This window comes from Nyctereutes procyonoides, unplaced genomic scaffold (assembly GCF_905146905.1).
Source record: "Nyctereutes procyonoides isolate TBG_1078 unplaced genomic scaffold, NYPRO_anot_genome, whole genome shotgun sequence".
NCBI classification, from domain to species: Eukaryota; Metazoa; Chordata; class Mammalia; order Carnivora; family Canidae; genus Nyctereutes; species Nyctereutes procyonoides.
In genome coordinates, this window is record NW_026575142.1 from 23,852,217 (window position 1) to 23,867,897 (window position 15,681).

At 41.0% G+C, this 15,681-nt stretch overlaps 1 protein-coding gene across 2 annotated transcripts in view; it reads right to left on the reverse strand.

Annotated features, from left to right (window-relative positions):
- Positions 1 to 1,698: 1,698 nt before the first annotated feature.
- Positions 1,699 to 15,681, reverse strand: part of SLC4A10 (solute carrier family 4 member 10) — a 295,619-nt gene continuing 281,636 nt past the window's right edge. For both annotated transcript variants that reach the window (XM_055308530.1, XM_055308531.1), the window contains 3 exons: positions 11,893 to 11,960; positions 9,326 to 9,442; positions 1,699 to 3,825 (listed from right to left, as the gene is read on the reverse strand). In XM_055308530.1, the coding sequence (XP_055164505.1) occupies positions 3,759 to 3,825; positions 9,326 to 9,442; positions 11,893 to 11,960 (252 nt within the window). In that variant the 3' untranslated portion in view covers positions 1,699 to 3,758. The remainder of the gene's footprint in view (positions 3,826 to 9,325; positions 9,443 to 11,892; positions 11,961 to 15,681) is intronic.

Consider the following 15,681-nt stretch of genomic DNA (forward strand, 5'->3'; position numbering starts at 1 on the left):
CAGCTCTTGGAGTAGGTTTCCTTCCCCATTTCCATCCTAATTCATATGCTATCTCTTATATAACATTTTCCTCAAACTCTACCCTAGTCAAAGATCCATCTTTGAGTTATTCACTGCTTTCGTTATACAGCCAACTCAGTACATATCACATTGTGTTATAGCTATGTGTCTACTGTGCCCTTAAAAGCAAGGACCACAGTTCTGTTTTCAAAGTTCCAGCTCGAAAAGTGGTGGCCAATACACCAATAGAAACTGACACGGGTGGGCAGCCCGGGGGGCTCAGTGGTTTAGTGCCGCCTTCAGCCCAGGGCCTGATCCTGGAGTCTTGGGATCGAGTCCCACGTAGGGCTCCCTGCTTGGGGCCTGCTTCTCCTTCTGCCTGTGTCTCTTATGAATGAATAAATAAAAATCTTAAAAAAAAAGAAAGAAAGAAAGAAAGAAAGAAAGAAAGAAAGAAAGAAAGAAAGAAAGAAACTGACACGGAGTGACAGTTGTATCAGTGAGCTGTAGGTTTCTGAGGAAAAACCCAAAGAGATCTAGAAAATAAAGTGTTACTAGTAACCCTTTAATATTGGGCTTCTTCAAAGGTACTGATTGTGAACAGCCTTTTCAAATATATATTTAGAGAACCACCATATCCAAGTGACTCTCATTTCATTTTTTTTCTAAATTTATTTATGCATGAGAGGCACAGGTAGAGAGAGAAGCAGGCTCCCTGCGGGGAGCCCTATGTGGGACTCGATCCCGGGACCCCAGGATCACACCCTGAGCTGAAGGCAGACGCTCAACCGCTGAGCCACCCAGGCATCCCATGTCATTTCATTTGAATGAATGAATATACAAGATTCTTATTATAACGTTTGGGTAGCAATCTTGAAACCATGGTAAAGTAGTCAAGTGACCAGGAGTGAACAGTTAAACAGGAACAGAGTGGATCAGTGCAGACAGAAAAAAAAAATCATAATAATGAGCATACTTTTAAGACTCAAGACAAATCCTAAAAGATTTAGGGAGAGTGTTGAAATATGGGTTGCTTGTGAATTATTGGTGAAGAGTTTCTATTAAGCTATGGATTTAAACTACACCAAGGAGATATTCAGGTTATATTCAGGAAAAAAACTTCCCAATATCAAAGGCTATTAAATGGTAGCAATTATAAAGTAAACTCACAAGTCAAAAGAAAAATACTAACCATTACATTAGAGTTCTGAATGTAATTACCTCCAAACACGCTGCCAGATGGCCACACAAGAATGATGGTCCCATCTGACCCATTGTAACGAGCAGGGAGGAGAGAGATTTTAGGAAATGCTTTTCCCATGGTGTGTGTGTGTGGGGGGGTGCTGGAAACAGAAGTCTAAGGTAAGGGGTTCTACTTATGGGAAATCCTACTAACGAACTTGGAAGATTTGACTAGTCTTGGGAGCAATGCCATTTGCACCCAAGTCACTGCTTTTTGGAAAAATGAAGAGACATATCCTATGATAGCTCTCATAACATTCTTTTCATAAAGTTCAAATTGTCAGAATACTCTTGAAGTGTTTCTGTCACCAAATTTTCTTAACAGGGGGGTTTAAATTTGAATACTATGTTCAGTCAAAATGTTCTACATTGATCTACTGAGTAACACTAAGGAGAAAAAAGACAAGACACTTTGCATCACAATTTAAAATGTGCAAGGAAATTAATTAGGATAAATATTTATTTCCACATAACATTTCTTAGTTGTGAAAAACACAATATCCTAGTCACATTTACACATTACTTGAACTTTGCAATAAATTACATTCAAGATATTCAGTAATTTTGACCAGGAATCTGAAATTAGGAGGAAATATATAACACTACATTTTTTCTTATATTTTATATGATTTCAAAATATTAGGATTAACATAGAGATAGCATTAAAATTCACACAAGAAGAAAATGACTATAAAAATACTCAGAAATACAGAATTTCATTGGGTATGATTGCTTATTCAAATAAGTGATCATGTGAAGGTTTTAATTCACCATGATCATTTGTAACAGAACAGTTTTTAATATATTAAAACACTAGGAGGCTGCTTTGGGGACTGACTGGCATGTACAGCTAGTCTAAATCATAAAACAATGGGAATGTTTACAATGTAGTATCTGTATTATAAAACACACAAAGGCAACACACTTGGAATGGAAAGTTTTTGTAATTTTCCTTGGCATTTATAAACACAGGCTGTATTAGCTGCAAATTATTCTTATATTTTTTTAGGTTTACATTCCATAAAAGAAGTGGCTCCTTAAAAGACTGAGGGGAATTTTCAGAAATATCAAAATGTTGAATCTGATGGAGGCTTTGTTGGGGTTTTCTATTTCCCTCATAAGCTTGATCACAAGAGGATTTTTTTTTTTACTTTTCATGTACACTTATGTACAGAATATGTAATTAATAGCTTGGAAAAGCCTCAGAGCTCTGAATTATTATAAAATTGGACACTGTAGATTATAAGATTGATGATCACTGGTCCTTCTTAGGAAATAAGACTATTACAAGATTTCATCTTTATTAACTTCACATTATCTAGAATAGAATGAAATACCATATTTTTAGTAATGCTCAAAAACTCTTAACTTTCCTTCCTCTTGTGAAAGCTTAGTAGAAATGCATTCTTTCATATGGACTGAAATATCTACAGAACCTTCTCAAACAGAATCTGAAATATTCATTTAAAAGATTATTTTTCTGCAACATGCATTCAATTAAAAAGTGGAAAAGAGCTTTGCAGAAGAAAAAAATATAGTTGGAGACCTGTCAGCCTAACATTAGAACATGATTCAGAAGCAGCATTAAGCAGTACGTGACCTTTAGCAGCAGAATAACTATACAGGAGTGAAATTCCATGTACAAGGACTCACCACGTGGCCTTCCACGGGTATGTATATGATAGGTTTATTTGGAAAACATTTGTTTTTAATGGGAGAGAAATTTAACGGCATATTTCTGATAAAGGTTTATATTCAAAATCTCACAAAACTTACAAAGTTTTCCTGAAGCATTTCAGAACAAGCCTAGTATTTGGTGGTGTAATCACAAGTTGAATTGTTAAGCAAACACTACTTGACTCTGGTTAGTTTCTGATTCTTTTAAACAAGTTGTTTAAACCTTATGTAAAAGGTTTCTACATATGTTTTCAAATGACTCTAAGTTTTAGTCACATATAAACTCTTAAGTATTAAATGTATCATAATAAATCAAGGAAATGCACAAATACAATTATTAAAAAATGCTTCCAAACTAACCTTTTTGATTTGGGTTTTTTGTTGTTGTTTTTTTTTTTCTTTTTTTTTTTTTGAAATAAGTCACTAATGCTAAGCTATAAAAAATAAAAAGCAGTTAAGACTACCCTTCAAAATTCTTCCGAATGAAATGACCAGGTAGCTTCAGGTCACTAAAGTAGGAAAATACAAACTAGGTAAATAGGACATCTCTTTAAGAAAGCTATTGCTCTCGTCAAACTAACGATGAGAATCCAGTGTTTACAAATGTCTAACGTACAGCCAGGAGCACAGAGATTTTTGCATCAGCTACTGTATATGCTCACAAGGGCGTCTCACTGTTCAGAAGTTTAAACACAGAAATGAAACAAGGATCGCACTACTTACAGTATGAAGGTGGATTTGGGATGAGAGACAGAATTTACAATACATGATCAAAGCAGTTTTATTAGTAATTGTGGCACTCTTCTCATATATATGTAAAAAATAAATTGAAGATCAAGTCATAGACAAGTCTCCCTGTCAACACCTTTCCCTGAGTCAGCTTTCTTCTCTTTTCGGCTTTCGATGCTACGGGGGGGGGGGAAACAAAAGGAGAAATGGATTATTGCCATCCCGCACGGCTCCTGTGAGATCTGCTTGCCCAGACTCAAAGCCCATCAACCCGACGCGCCCCCGGCCCTTAGCATCGCTGCTCTTTCACGCTGCGAAGCGTAGACAGGCGGTGACAATTCAGACCCCCTGCCCTCCTCCATGAGGTAGAGGCCAGGAACCGCAGGAAGGGGGGAGATGCCAAAAAGTGGGAGCCCAAACCCAGACAAGACATCGTACGACCGTTCCAAAGGCATGCAGGCTGGAGGCAAGCTCGCGCGGTCAGCGTCCTCCCCAGGGCGACCGGCACGGCCCCCGCATCTACACCGGCTGCCCCACCGTCGGGCACGGTCCCCGCGTCTACACCGGCTGCCCCACCGTCGGGCACGGCCCCCGCGTCTACACCGGCTGCCCCACCGTCGGGCACGGCCCCCGCGTCTACACCGGCTGCCCCACCCTCGGGCACGGCCCCCGCGTCTACACTGGCTGCCCCACCCTCGGGCACCGCCCCCGCGTCTACACTGGCAGAGCCACAGCAGGTGTTTGGGGGCCGCCTTCGCAGGCCGGGTCTGGTCTTGGGGCACGCGGAGGGGTGCTCGGCAGGACGGTGCTCCGCCCCCCCCCCCCCCGCAGTCCTCCCGGTGCCCCGAGCTCCGCCCCGCTGGCTTGAGCCCTGGGTGAGCTGGCGACAAGGCGCCGCCGGTCTACGCCTCTCTTCCTTCTCCCGGGAGCACCTTCCCTGCTTTTTTGCTCCAGGTTTTCTGGAACATTCCAGTGCCCGAGCTCGGGGGCGGGCAGCTCCGGGCCCTCCCCCCCCCCCCGGGTTCCTCCCTGTCACCTGCGGGGCCCGGAGCTGGGCAGGCTGCGCCCCGGCGCCGGGACTTGGTGCCTGCCCCCCGCCAAAACCCTTGCTGCGGGGAAGCCGCGGTGCGGGGACTCTGCTCAAAGGCGTCAAGCGACGGTTCAAACCTCCTTCCCCCTGCGGCCTCCTTTTCTTCGTGGTCAACGACGTGCCACATTTTGGAATGGTTCCCCCACCCCCGCCCGTTCAGGTGAGCAACCGGCCTTCTGGGCTGTCACCCCCCCCCACCCCGGCCCACCTCCTTCAGGTGAGCAACAGGCCTTCTGGGCTCTCCCCCCCTCCGGAGCCCGCCCTGGGGCCGCAGGTGAGCAGCGCCTCCCCCTCCCCCCGCCAGCGCCCGGGCAGCGCGCCCAGGACCGTGCGGGGCCTCGACTCTGCTCTTAACCCCTCCCTCGGCAAGACGCACTGTCTCCTACCGTAAGTGCCTTTCACGTGACAAGTGTCCGCTGCCCTACTTTCCCAGGTGACGGCTCCTGGGCCTCCCGGGCCTCCCCCTGCGCCGGGGGCGGGCCAGGGGCCAGGCCGCGACATCGGAGGTCACCGCGCCCCGGGAGCCCGGACGGCCCGCGGGACCTGGGCCCAGTTACCGAACCCCTCGGGGACTCGGCGTCCTCATCTGACAGTTACTTTGGGACTCTTGGGTCCCTACATTCTCTCGCGGCTCAAACGCCGGCATTCTGGGGCCGCTGATCTCCGTCACCAGGAAGACGCAGTGGCTGGTCCCCCCCCGCCCCCCCCCCGGGTCACGACAGCAGGGGCGAAGCTCACAGGCCCCTGTGCGCTCAGGCGCAGTTCCCGGGGCGCCGCGCTCGCCCCGAAACCTGGTTACTGACCAGCACGCTGCAAGGGCACCGGTAGTGACCGGGCGGTGGAAAAGCCACATTCAGGTTGGCGCAATTCACAGGAGTGGTTCTTCCCGGTGCCCTGCTTTGGTCATACTGATTGTTTGGTTACAAAACCATAACCAAGCAAGTGACCGGCGGTGTCTCCCCCTTCTTTAAAACCCGGTGGTTGGGGTATTAGATGAGATTTCAACCCACTATGAAGCGTTTTATCACCAGCTCAAGATTTCTATGAAAAATATTATCAACTGAACCTATCTTCTTACTATTACTCTCTTTATTCCTTGTTAAACGGTCATTTTTCAAGACTCCAATCAATTCGAAACTTCCATTGTAATCAATAGATTACTTACATTTATTAAATATGTATCGTATCTATGATATGCTATTGCAATGGGCATACGTTACACATCTATCGTATAGCAGGTCCTCTACAAAGACCAGGGGACACGAGACAGATGAGACACTGCCCTGCCTTTTGAAGAGTTACAGTATAAAATATAAGGAAATAGTATTTCAGAAGAGAGCAGAATGTGATTTCCTACCTTCATGCTGCCAAGCGATCTATGAAAACTGTTATATTTCAATCACACCAAAATAGTTGTTATGAACAACATTTACCAAGCGGTCATGAGAGGGCACAGGCCTAGGAAATCAGAGCAAAGGAGAACCCAGGATATAAGAAGGTGGTGGGAGTGGGTGGCCAGAGGAGAGCAGAGAAGGTGATCCCAGAGCCTTGCCTCTGCCACCAGCGCAAAACCAAGTGCTGTTTTTTGGGGTTTTTTTGTTTGTTTGTTTGTTTGTTTCCAGTGTTGCCAGCTACCTTCCCAAGAAATGTCAATCTTGGGTGTCAGTTTTATATAAGACATAGCAGTTGCTCACCTATTCTGGTGCAATATGGTTTTTAATGAGACCTATTTCTGCCAAGCCAATTCAATAAGCCACAGAGGAGACTGTCACATGTATGCACTGCACTGTCGAACAAGGATCAGATTAGACATCTTACAGATGTGGTCAAATTTGCAATTAGTTCTTAGATCCTTCTTTCAGTCAGCCTGGATAAAATACTATTAACAATGAAAAAGTGAGAGAAATGATGGAGAAAATACAACTGCTATTTTAAACTCCACTAAGGAAAAATATCTGGGCTTCTCTGATACTCTGATAGGCATGCAGGACCAACTGCAAGGGATAGGATAGAGAACAAGTTGGCGGAGGCGGGGGGGTGGGGGGGTGTCACAAACTGCAAGGAAGCCAGCTTAGGTCTCAAGAGATAACAGACCCTGGTAACTTGGTCTTTAGGTTTTTGTTTTGTTTGTCTACTGATACTCTAGCAGACATAACATTTTTAGAGTTCCTGGTCATCACCGTTCAATGCCTTCTATAGACACACCATGAGAAGGCAATGGCTTTGGGAGGGCATTGTCATTAGGGTTGGGGGTTTGGGGATTTCTGGAAGCCACACTGCTTCTGCCACTTTCCACTGTTATGAAGATGACATTAACCATGAACCAAGAAATATTTTCACATGGAAATCTACCGATTTTATCACATCTAAGGGTAAACTTCCATTCACAATAGCTTGAATCTTTTGTTAGTGGTAACATGTTCAAAGAGTTAAGAAGTAAGTGGTTATATCAAAATATAAAGGATGGTCCTAATTAAAATTGGACCTGCTTAAAGCCTTTTACATTGCTTTAAAACAGTGAGGTTTTCCTGATGGAAAGCATCACTTGACTTTACTATTTACTTTAAGGAGTACCTAAAATACCATGACATAAAATTTTTTGCTTGAACCAAAGGAAAAGAGAGAAAGTGAGTGTTCGTACTCTGGATCCATTTAGTGCAGGAAGAAAAGTAATCTGTAAGTTCAGTTGCCTCAAATTTTCCACATATTCCCATGGCTGGCATTTGATTGTGAGCTCATAAACTTGGAGGTCCCATTTAAAAAATCAGAGAAATGCCAAATTTTTAATGTGAGTCCACAAGCACATACTTCAATGGGTTTGAGAAATCACCCTTCTCATAACTTATTTTCTTCCAAGGCTCCTACCCAAACAGAATTACTGTGAGGATGACTCTATCAGACTATTGCAGGGATATTTGGGAAAGGAAGATAAAGCATGTTTCAGAATAAAATATTCCTTCTGCTTGAGCCAAGCAAAGAAACACATGAAGATTTTAAAGCCCTGTTACACACAGAAAACATCAATCAAAAGTCTTTGAGGGAGCCTACTGAGTAACTTATAGTAACCTCTAATATGTGAGAGGTAGTTGTCAGAGAGAGAGAAAGGAGAGAGGGAGGGAGGGAGGGAGGGAGAGAGACACAAAGACAGAGAGAGAGAGATGACTAATCTCCAGCTTTCTGGGATGAAGACTGCACATCACTGTTGGTCTTTTGGGGTTAGAGATGACACCGAAGCAGCATGCCATTTTGGGGTGACAAAAACCAGCAACAAGAGATATTCTGTAAGCCTCATGTAGCATCTTTTCTGAGCCCATGTTTCCAAATATTTCTCATGAAGCCAGATAAAGCTTACAGGTTTGGAAGCATGTAGTGCATAAATGGAAGCTTCCAGCTTTGCAATTTCTTAATTGAAAGGAAAAATTTTCTTTTTCCCAATATAAACATTTGATGTCATTACTAACATAGTTCTGTGAGATTTGTTGATTTACATATGATGTATTTATATAAGTCATGTGGGGGAAAAAAACGTTCACTCAAGCTTTAACCTTCTTAAAGAGCTGAGTAATTATAGGAACACCATAAACAGTCTGATGCTGGATCTAAGCCCAAGACTCTCCATGACTTTTGCCTCCCCAAAACTCACACAGAGAACATAGGCTGACCAGGTTTCTAGAAGACACCATTTAACATAAGGGAATACAACCAAGGAATAGGTTTGAGGGAGAGGGTCTTACCTTTGGGGAATCAGCTTCTAGAGTGATTAGGAAGGGGAGCTTATGACAAAAATGTAATATAAAAATTAAGTAGAAAAAGTTAATTTAAAGTCATGAAAATAGAGGAACTTAATAATTAAACACTGTCCCAAATCCCTCAATCACTCTTTAATAAGAAGAGCTATAAGCATAACATAGAGATTTTTCTTCAGGTCAGCATCTAAGAAGACTGGATAGTTTGAACTCTTATTTATAAATTCTGTAAAATTCAATGGAAATCCTGTGATGACTTTATATTTAAGGACACACTCTTCCCCCAGCATGCATTTAAAACTTAGCATCTACAACTGTAGGAGTTGTTTGTAATGTTTGCATGCAGAGAAATAAGAATGCATAGAACTTTCTGGAGTTGAAAGTTTCAGAATAAGGAAGTTAGGGAAGATTTTCAGGGGATTGGGATAGGGGCTGGAAATATACTAAATACAAAGTCACCATTGCATGTGCATATGATGTTTCAGAAAGGATAATGGGGGAGTGCAAAATGTGGTCAGACACCTAAGAGGGTCCTGGGAAGTGGGCGATGAGGAAATATAATGACCTCTTACTGCAAAAGAGCGGACCAAATGAATATCCAAAAATGCCATGCATTGGGACTCATTTATAGCACTATTTCTCCCCACTGTTAGAGTTCTGGAGTGAGCTTTTAATTTGAAAGGGAGATGTTGAAAAACCAACAAATGTGTTGATCACAATTTCCACCTACTTTCTAAAAGAACTTTCTGAGCTATATAGACCTAAATTCAATGGAAATCAATACTTTTCTCTCACTAATGACTGGGGTCAGTACAAATTCACATTATTTTGGAATTCAAACCTTTTAGAAGGAAAGCTTGACTCCTTATCTTTTGAGTTATCGGCAGTCATCAGAAGGTTCCTCCACAAGGCAGTCTTTGACATTTCATCAGAAATATTGATCACAGATGGATCATCTCTAGACAGTTTACCCAAAATGAAATTAAAAAATTAAATAAGTAACTGCAGTTGTCTAGAGATAGATACTAAATATAGGACAGTCTTGTGCCTTTGTATAGTATTTTTGATAGTTTAAAAATTAGGAGCATTCTCACAGTTACTTTTAAAAATCTATAAAAAATCAAAGATTCTAGTTCTATAGAAACTGATTTTGGCTACAGTTTCCTAATTTATTTCAAATTACAGAGATGAGGTTCTGCGTGTTCACTGCTTAGCCTCCTGCCCTAACATTCGTAGCACAGCAGATCAACTTCAGGCTTCTGCTCACACTCTACAAGGGCTCTCACTAGCTCAGAAAAAAACCTGGTGGATGGAGCACAGGCTCTGTCCTCGCCCTCACCCTCCAACTACATCTCCTGCCATTACACCCCTGCTCCATCCTCTCCAGCCACAATTCAACGGGCTCCTGACCGTTCTGGAACACTCCAGGCTTGCTACTGCCTCAGGGCCTTTTACTTGCTCTTTCTTCTGCCCAGAATGCTCCTTTACTTGGTACCACTCTTTCCCTCCTTTGTTTAAATGTCACTTACTCAGAGAGCCCTTTGCTGACTACTCTATTTAAAGTTTCTATTTCCATCCCCTCAGAACACCCTTATCCTTTTTTGCTTTTTGTTTTCATTGCACTTTTCACCATCTAAAGTACTGTGCTACATTACTTGTTCATTTGTTTATTTTCTGCCTATTCGAATATAAGCTTTATGAGGACGAGGATTCTTGACCATTTGTCTGCGACTGCTCCCCAAAGACTCAAACAGAGCCTGATGCTTGGTACCCACTCGACAAATATTTGTTGGATAAATGAAGGCAGTCTGTGTTTGGCAGAAGTCTTTCCAAATGACTAGGGGAGCCTGCAATATCAGGATATGTACAATGCTGGGTGCTTTTCTTGCATTTTAAAATGGCACCAATTATAGGTGACATTCAGAAGTCTCTAAAATATTCCCAGGGCTAGAAACACAACCAAATAGCAGCAGAGATAAATCATAGGCCAAGTCAAAGAAAGTTTCTAGTGAGAAAACAGCACTCTTCTTACTACACGTGGAAAAGATAGCCTGCTGTAAAAAAACAAAACAAAACAAAAAAAAAACATGTTCTAGCAAAATCCTAGGCCGACCTCACATGACCCTCATGAGTGGTTTTGTTCAGAGAGGGCAACAAATTAGACTTTTAAGAGGAACACCAAAGATCTGGAGCAAAACCTTGGGTCTCATAGGCTTCCTCCCTTCCCAGTCTAGACATGTGTTCCTCAAATCCGGCAGCTCTTACTGACTCAAAGCATGAGATCAACCAGCTTCCAAAACAATGTCATATGAATACATGTTTTTCATGATATTATATGACAAAGAGTCTTGTGAGCAAAAGAGTAGAAAATGCTGTATTAAATAAAATTAAGTAAAAAAAAAAAATACAGTGCCACTTAGGTTCTTTAGTATGCCAGTGTGCATTCTGAATCTCCAAACTGGAATGCTATATGGAAATGCACCGAACCAAAAAATCTTTTCCAGACTGGTATCATATGAGACTAAGCTGCTACAAAATACACTTGGGAATATACTGATTCGACGAAAGAATCAACAGGATTTTAAAACTTCAAATATTGCTTAAAAAAAGATAAAATGACTTCCCATGCTTACATGGTAGATAATTATATTTTTAAACCCTAGGGAATGTGATTTTACAGCAGACCCTGAAGATCTAGAAGATTCCAATTTTTTTGTCAACACTATGATAAAAGTATTCTCTCCTTTTTCCTGGCATGGCCTTAAACTACCATTAAGCACTTTGAGATCATATATATGTCTCACATTCATACATACAATTTTTGGCTAAACACTGTCTTTATTATAAAGACAAATAGGCCAAATAAAGTCTTTATTATAGTGCTAGAGTTTGCATTCTTTTGCTATGTCTTTGTGCATAAAGAAGATTAGCATATTTTGGAGAGTTACACAAATATTTCCTAAAATGACTGGTACAACTAAGTCCTTCAACTCAGGAAATAGATCATCTCTCTGGAAGTGCCATATTTTAAGAGTAACCTCTCGGAATTCAAATATTTAGTGACTACCTGGCTAATTTATCCTGGTATTGAATCTTGACCTGTCTTTTAACTGCTACTTTTAGAGGATATGAAAGAGAGCTAACATTATAAAATATGAGAAGAAAAGAGTACAAGCATGTTTTTGGCCTCCCACCCGCCTTCATTGTAAGCTATTTAGCCATTCTCACACAGTTATCAGTTAAAACTTAGTACTAGGACAGGATAATCTACTCCCCAATTTCAACTCTTTCTATTCTAATGCAGCTTCAACGAACCTTTGTAGGAATCCACGTAGTAGTATGCAATTCTTAAGTATATAACAACACATTCCATGACTCAAAGCGAGTGCTTTGACATGTATATCTTACCTATAGTGCCCTTCCAATGGGAGCTGTACCGTGCCTTCATCTTCCATAGCTAGCATACTTTGTTCTTCCTAGAAAGACAAATGTAAAATATATAAAGTGAACCTGATGAGTCTCCATTTTACATTAAAGAAGAAACACAGATTAATGTTTCACTATCTCATTAACCTCAGGACCTTCCACTTTGTTTGCATTTATTAATGCTAGCACAGGTCCTTTCAATAAAGCACCAGCTACTAAGAACATAAGTAATTAATGAGAGTCTCATACCACAAAGTAATTTAAATGCTAACAACAATCTCCTTCATGTCACTCAATGTAAAACATGGTTAATTTCCAAGCAGATTTTTTTTTTTTAAATCTAAATTTTAAAAGGAAAAATGTATGGGCAATGTAATTGTTTTCATTGCTATAAAGTTTAAATTACAATCCCAGAATGCTCTGTTAGAAGGGACCGAGGGATATATTTAGAGCAGTGGTTCTCAAAATTTACGTCAGAATCACCTAGAGGGCTTTAAAAAAATACAGATTGCTAGGCCCCACTTCCAGAGTCTGTTTCCTAGGTCTGGCGTAGGGCCCAGGAATTTACATTTCTAGTAAGTTTCCAGGTGATCCTGGTCTAAGGACTGCATTTTGAGAACTACTCTAGAGACTTTTTCTGAGACAGGAAAAGATACCTTCCTATATGGATCAAAACACGGGTGTGCTTTCCACTAGACACATTTTAGGCTTCTGTTTTATGCCTCAGATTTCTTCTTACAATAACAATATCCTACCCTTCCCTAAAGGGTAGATATACTTCATATATTCATTTCTTGATATGTAACACTTTAAATTTGTATCTTTAGGAGAAAGATAATCTTATCCTACCACACTGAAATGTCCTAGTTTAATTTTCAGTAATGTTATCAACCTTTTTCCAGGCACCAAAAAAATTTTAGTTATCTATAGGTTGTATAGCTCCTATGGAATGCATTTATTTTCAAATGGGTCAATTAGCAATTCCCAAGTTCAGGAAACTATTTAAGACCATTTACGAATGTTAGAATCATTAGTTCTAACTCCAGAAATGGAATTTTATTTACTTTTTTTGTTTGAGTACAGTTGACACCCAATGCTACAGTAGTTTCAGGTGTACACATTCAACATCTCTATATGTTATGCTATGCCCACAAGTGTAGCTACCATCTGTCACCATAGGACACTGTTACACTACCACTGACTATATTCCCTATGCTGTGCCTTCTATTCCATGACTTACTCATTTCATAACCAGGAGCCTGTATCTCCCACTTCCTTTCACTGATTTTGCCCATCCCCCCACACCTCTTCCCTCTGGCAACCATGTTTGTTCTCTACATTTATTGCTCTGGTTTTGCTTTTTCTTTGTTTATTCATTTGTTTGGTTTTTTAGATTCCATGTATGAGTGAAATTATATGGTATCTGTCTTTCTTAGGCCATCATTTCACTTAGCATCCATGTTGTCGCTAATGGCAAGATCTTATTCCTTTTTTATGGCTGCATGACAGCAGAAATGGAATTTTAAGTTAGAGATGAAGAGTTAGAGAAAAAAGAATGACCCTCGAGGCTCATCCCTCTTCAGTAGCTTATCAGTAGCTTGGCTGATCTGAATCAGCTTCTAGAAATACATGACCTTTGGCTGATGTGATGTCATTTCTGGCAGGCAAGGCCATTCCTACTATCATCCTCAGTATGCAGCCCTTGGCCTCAAATTGCATCCTGCCTCTGAAGAGTCCTTGCCATATTTCTTATTAAAGAGACAGTGGTTTCTTGAGCCTATTCAGCTAACCTATGAATATAAAATGTAATGTGGGGGCAGGTCTCATTTTCATTCTTGGAGTGCTCTCTGTGCTCATCCAACCTAGTGACCAAGGCAGGATCCCCCTCTGCTGGGACCTTAACCATGCTGCATCCAGATATCTATGCCCAGTCTCTGCTGTGTAATAATGGAGAAGCCAGGGAACCACATGATTCCACTACTTCTCTGCTTTTAAGTTCCTGCCCTCCCCAACCATAAACCCTTTGTTACATTTATACTCTGTGGTACTAATGGCACACGTCTGTTCCCGCTTTACATTACAGAAATAAATCCCATTCTCTTTTTCTATTGTTCTTCAAGAATATTTTTATATCATCTGATATACTTTATTGTTTGTGTATGATTCCTATTTCTCTTGTCATTGGCAGTACTATTTATTAAAACTAATTCAAAACGAGTAGACAGTATCATTGGTTTGAAATTACACGTTAGCATTTGAGCAGAGCTAATGTGCAGCCTGGAAATAAGGCATGCCTTGCAAATGGGTTAGTCACTATATATGGAGCATAATACATATGTCATATTAACTCATATGCACAACATTGAGGCCATGGATTGAGCATATGTATTCCTTCAGGTAAAAAAAGTTTACTTTTTCTACAGAAAACATTACCTTAATACACGGAGGGACACAAGGAGAAAATATTTAGTGATTCCCAAATGCTGTTTAAGTAAAACCAATATACATACAAAATGCAATTCTTTTCTCCGTTGTTCACTGGAAGGTAAGTTTGGTATGTAGTATGTTTTCTGACTAACTTGGAATAAGATGTCAAGAAGGCATTAGAAAGGTTTAATAAAGAGTAAAGTTAAAAGAGAGAGAGACAGAGAGAGACAGAGAGAGAACAGTGCCATCAGTACTTAGGTTACCTGGCTGCAGAAACCTAAGGCTGAAGATTCTATGTAACAGCAAAAAATTGGACCAAAGCTTTGGGAACAATTTTGTTTTTTCCTCAGATGATTTTCCACTTTTCTCTCAAATTGCTTTCAATAATTATTTTGCACTCTGTGGCTTGTTAGCATGTGTGGGCTTTATACTAGTCATAATTCTATCCAAACAAAAACTCATCACCTCTAAAGATAGCATTTCCAAGCCATGCTTATCTGAAGAGAAGGGTGGCATAGCAGCCGCTGCCTTCAGTGCCAGAAGGAAGCTGGGTGGGCCCCAGAGCTCAGGGATGGAGGGCCGGCTGCATCCCAGGCAGCACTGTGAGGAAGCCAAAAATCTGAGACTTTCTGGGGAGGAACAGTCAAATCAGGCATTGGCCGTCACGACAATGACAACCTAGTTTATCTCAATCATAGAGGAAAAGAGAGTGAGAGCACAAAGCTAACTGGGTAGCCATCAGTTTATAAGTCAGAAGTACCTTAAAATGAGTTCCATTTAGCACTTCATTTACACAGGGGTCCATCAAAAATATGCCGAGTTCTACAACATGGTGAAGACGTTAAAGGATGATGATCAAAGTTTCCCCAAGAACATTTGAAGGATTTCACCAATTTGACTAGAGAACTATTCATGCTGTGATTCGAATGCCATCTTTTAATGAAAGCATTTTTCAGATACTACATAAGTGAAGGATGGTTAATGTTATACCCAGTGAAAGGTAGGAACATTGAGGCTTAAAAAAATGTATCTAATCAATAGCACACAAACACTCACTGAGCATGCATTATGTGCTAGGCACACAGTGAATAACCCAGGAGCTACTCATGAGTCCATTTATCAGATAGGTATTAAGCATAATTTACATGACAATAGCCTGCTAGGTCCTGGTGATTTAGCAATGAAAAGACATACACTGTACTCTCAGAGGATGGGAAGGATCACTGTACAAAATACAGGAAGAGAAGATGCAGTATCTGAGCCAGTCTTATTTGATCAGTTTAGTAGACGAAAGGAAAAAACTCTAGAAACAATGTAGGCCAAGAATAAAAAGTAGAAATAAAT